The sequence below is a fragment of the Rissa tridactyla genome, chromosome 5 (genome assembly GCF_028500815.1).
Source record: "Rissa tridactyla isolate bRisTri1 chromosome 5, bRisTri1.patW.cur.20221130, whole genome shotgun sequence".
NCBI classification, from domain to species: Eukaryota; Metazoa; Chordata; class Aves; order Charadriiformes; family Laridae; genus Rissa; species Rissa tridactyla.
This window is the reverse complement of record NC_071470.1, coordinates 31,352,140-31,356,238: the sequence shown is the minus strand read 5'-3', so window position 1 is coordinate 31,356,238 and position 4,099 is coordinate 31,352,140. Positions and strand designations below refer to the sequence as shown.

Sequence of the window (4,099 nt, the reverse complement as noted above, 5' to 3'; positions counted from 1 at the left end):
GAGAACTTGGCCCAACTATCGCGAGATTTGCCGTTCTTCTCCCCTCCCGCGCCGGGAGGGAGGCCGGGAAAGGTCTAACGCACTATATATCCCAGCAGGCAGAGCGCCGCGAGAGCCGGGCAGATGCGAGCGCTGTGACGCAAGGCCTGCTGGGAGTTGTAGTCTCGAATGGTCAGGGAGGGGGAGGTGGGGCGGGAGCGCAGAGGCGGAGCTGGCTGAGGCGGGTGGAGGCGGGCGGTAGAGCCATGGTCGGGGCGGGCGGTTGCTGCCTGCTGTTTGCCTCCGCCCTCGGGGAGGGGGAGGCCGGTGCCGGGGCGAGCAGCGGGTGATGGGGAAGAGACGAGCGCAGCGCTGAGGTCCTGCGGGGCCGGATGAGCGGAGGCTGGGCGTCGCGGCGGTGGCGGCGGGGCTGGAGGAGGGGGCGAAGGAGGCAGTAGGGGCGGCCTCCACTCCGGCTGCCCTGAGGGGAAGGAGCCCCCGACCATGGAAATCGAGAACATCGTGGCCAACACGGTGCTGCTGAAAGCCCGGGAGGGTGAGAGCCGCGAGGCGAGGGGGGAGGTAGAGAATGCGGAGGGCGAGGCGGGGCGGGGCGGGCTGTGGACGTACCGAGAGGGGGAGGAAAAGGGTCTGAGGTGAGGGGAGAAGGGGCCGGCGAGGAGGAGGGGGCGGGGGGGGGGGGGGAGAGGAAGTGATGGAGGAGGAGAGGGTGGGGAGGGAGAAGAGGCTGCCGGGCAGGGGGTCCGGCCCGGGCGGCCGAGCCCTCGGGCTTGGGGACGGAGCTGTTCCCCCGGCGATGGTTGCGGCGGGTGAGCTCCGGGCAGGCCCCGCAGGCACCTGCCCCGCTCCTCCGGCGGGGAGAGTTTGGAGTCAACTGGTTTGTGGCTTGCTGCCGAAATAAAAACCAAATCTTTCCTCCCCCCTTCGGGCTCTTGGTTCAAGTGGTGTTTTTACCGGATGTTTAAGAAGATCGCTAATCTGTAGTTCTCAGTTTATTTATAATACATATGGATATAAAGGATGAAGCGACATAAATTTCTCTGGGAGAACCTTGCACTCTTCTCGTGCTGAAATTCCTGCCTGTGAGAAATGCAGCTGGTGAATGCTACCTGTATTTTGCATCGACATTAAAGTGTGCTATTTTCCATGAGATTAATACTTACAGTTTCATTCCCCAAAACAGCTTTACTTGAAGATTCATCTCCCAGCTAACAAACATTTTGGTTGCTGTTTAAAAAAAGTCTTGAAATAAGATTGTCCTACTGCTTTTTCATGTATATAACTGTCCATTAAATGGCCACTTGAAAGCTTCCCCAGATTACCTCTGTACTTGGTGCAGAGTATGTTTTTCAACGTGTGCATATTCTTTTGGATTGGATCCTACTTTTCTAATTGTGTTGAGAAGTCCCATTAGTTTAGCTGGAGCTGTTTTAAAGTGAGTAAGAACGACAGAATCTGCCCCTGTATGTTTTGCAAGTTCCTCCAACTCTAAATGGGTTTGGCACTTAGGCCATATGTGTATCCAGTTAAATTTGCCTTAAGCAGCAAGAGAGGAAAATCAGCTTTTTAACTTTGAAGTGGGGTTTAAAAACCAGAACAGTGATCACAATTTTGGGCCATTTCCCAACCTTAGCTGAAAAGACCACCTCAAACTAGAGGGCATGTTTTGGCTGGTTTCACTGATGGTAACATGTCTGTGGTGGTGCTGCCTGAATTTGGAGTTTGCGTTGAAGTGATCTGAGAAATGAAGGGAAAGTGGAATCTGGCTCAGAACTTTACTGTGCCCAAACCCTCACCACAAAGAGTGGAGTGGTAATCTGGAAAGGCTTTTAAGTGGCTGCTTAATGTCAGGTTGCCTCTTTAGTTAAGGTTTCACTATGTTTAAAATAAATTATAGTGGTAGAACTGACCAAACAAGATATTTTAATGAACGGAATGAAAGTCTGAGAGCAGCTGGTGTGAAGATCAGTTCTACCTGATGTGAAACTTACAAAAGTAATGGTAATAAGCTGTTACTCTTTTGTACCTTCAATAGGCCTGGGCTCTTTTATGTAAGTGTGCACAAAAATGCCATTCCTGGCTTTGAAACTCTAAAACTCCATTGATCAAATGGTAGAAGGTGTTTTGCCTTTTCAGGTATGATTTTCTGTGGGTGGGGTACTTTTTCCATCATGTTTTTCAAAATGCTTCTTCAAATGAAAGTACTTTCTGTCTGTTGCTTGTTTTGGCTGGCCTGGGAATGTCTGGTCTACTCTATCTGTCAGGACCATTCCATAAAATCCCTGTCCCATCTCTACTCTTATATGCCCAGTAGGCTCCAAAGGAATGGAATTTGCAAAGTTAGTATGAGAGGTAGATATTTTACTGAAATACATTATTTGCTAAAAGGGCCTCACAACTGGGACAGAAGAGCAGACTTTCAATTGAGCTTTTCCTTCCCGCATTCCTGTATAGTGTATGGAGAGGTGGGATGGCGTGTAAATGTGCACAATTACTGTTTCTTGTGGAAGAAAGCAAAATGCTAAGCCAGTATAAAATAACAGCTTCACTTATTTTCTTCTATAGGCTTGAGCAAATCAGTAATCCTTTTTTGAATTTCTCGCTGTATGAAAGATTAGGTAAGAGAAGGCATTGCCTGGAAAAATATTTCAGTTGTAAAAGCAAAAGAAACAAGATGTAAACTACCGTGCTCTTATTTCATAGTTTTCAGTGGCATGTTGAAAGAAATCGATGTAGGCTTAATTAAGGCTTGTATGGATCAGTCTCAGTCTAACCTGAGATTCCTTCATGGTGAAGATGAGAGTAGAAAAAGATTGTACTCTTTAAAGCATTTTACGAAGTCTTTTAACCCTAGAGATATGTAACCTTCATTTTGCAAATACAGAAACTGAATTAAAGATTTTGCATACTTGTCCTCATCTGGTGAAAGGGTACGGCAGAGGCTTAATGGGAATTCAGAAGTGCCTGGTAAATAACACCAAGTCTAAACAAATCATACCTGAGCACATAAACCAGACTTAACAATCAAAATTATGATCCCAGATTTATACTCATTATTTACCTCTAATTTCAGGTACTCTAATACTTCCGGAGATGAATATTATTAGGATGTTAACATCATTTGGGTTTTACATTTGTAGGTGTGCAGAATTAGCACACCTTGAACGTCTAGATGCGTGTCTACTGTTTAAATCTGATTTGATCTATGTAATTAGAGCCAGGAACTAACTAGTGTGCTTAGACAAAATGCATCTTTTTTTACTGCTACTTTCTTCTCCTACAGAATAAAAACAAAGTGGTATATATATGAGTTTACTAGTCCCGTTTTTCAGGCGAGATAAACCTCAGCTTACCCTCAGCCTCAAAACTTTAAATTTTTTTCTTATGATGCTATTCTCTAAGAGGATTTTTCAAACCTTTTCATAAAACAGATTATTTTAATAGAAATCTGTCTCTTTCCAATAAAGTCTTGTAATATCTCTGTAGCAACTACAACACTTCTTTATGTGAAGAAGGAAAGCTACGAGGATTCCTTATCTTCTTTTAATGTGACTTTGTAAATAATCAAATGTCAGTTCTTTGCACGTGTGGGTGTTAGTGATGGCTCATAATACGTGACTCTTGTATGTACCTACCACTAGGAAATATTATGATAACACAAAGTACTCTATGGATGAAAGATTAAGGAGTCAGGAGTTATAGTGGGAGTCTTTTCTTTCCTCGTCCACTTTTCCAGTTGACCTGCTCGTGCTGAGAGCAAACCTGTCCATGGAGGGATTTGTCTCAGGGTGAAAACTAGTGCAAAGTGTTCTGGGATTCCCTGTCCCAGTTTCCTGGGATAAGTGGCCTTTTGTGCCAATCCAGCTCTTTCCTCTTGCTCATACATTACTTTTTTGAGGGAAATCTGTATATGAGGAAGAAAAACGGGAAACGTCCTCTGAAGGTGAAACCTATGGTAGAACAAGTGCAAGTGACTCAGTAGAAAAACAAGAGATTATAAAGCAAAGTTGATCTTATGAGCACTGTAATGTAGCAACTGAGATAGAGAAATAGGTAAGTGTTAAATGATAGCGATGTGTGAACTCTGAGATAGGCGGTG

The 4,099-nt window shown here is 45.3% G+C and overlaps 1 protein-coding gene across 3 annotated transcripts in view; it reads left to right on the top strand.

Annotated features, from left to right (window-relative positions):
- Positions 1-259: 259 nt before the first annotated feature.
- The window catches only part of GRK4 (G protein-coupled receptor kinase 4), a 41,335-nt gene continuing 37,495 nt past the window's right edge, over positions 260-4,099 (top strand). The window contains exon 1 of one of the 3 annotated variants that reach the window (XM_054202808.1): positions 260-535. In XM_054202808.1, the coding sequence (XP_054058783.1) occupies positions 484-535 (52 nt within the window). In that variant the 5' untranslated portion in view covers positions 260-483. The remainder of the gene's footprint in view (positions 536-4,099) is intronic. The other 2 variants (XR_008466587.1, XM_054202807.1) reach the window with 2 other exon arrangements.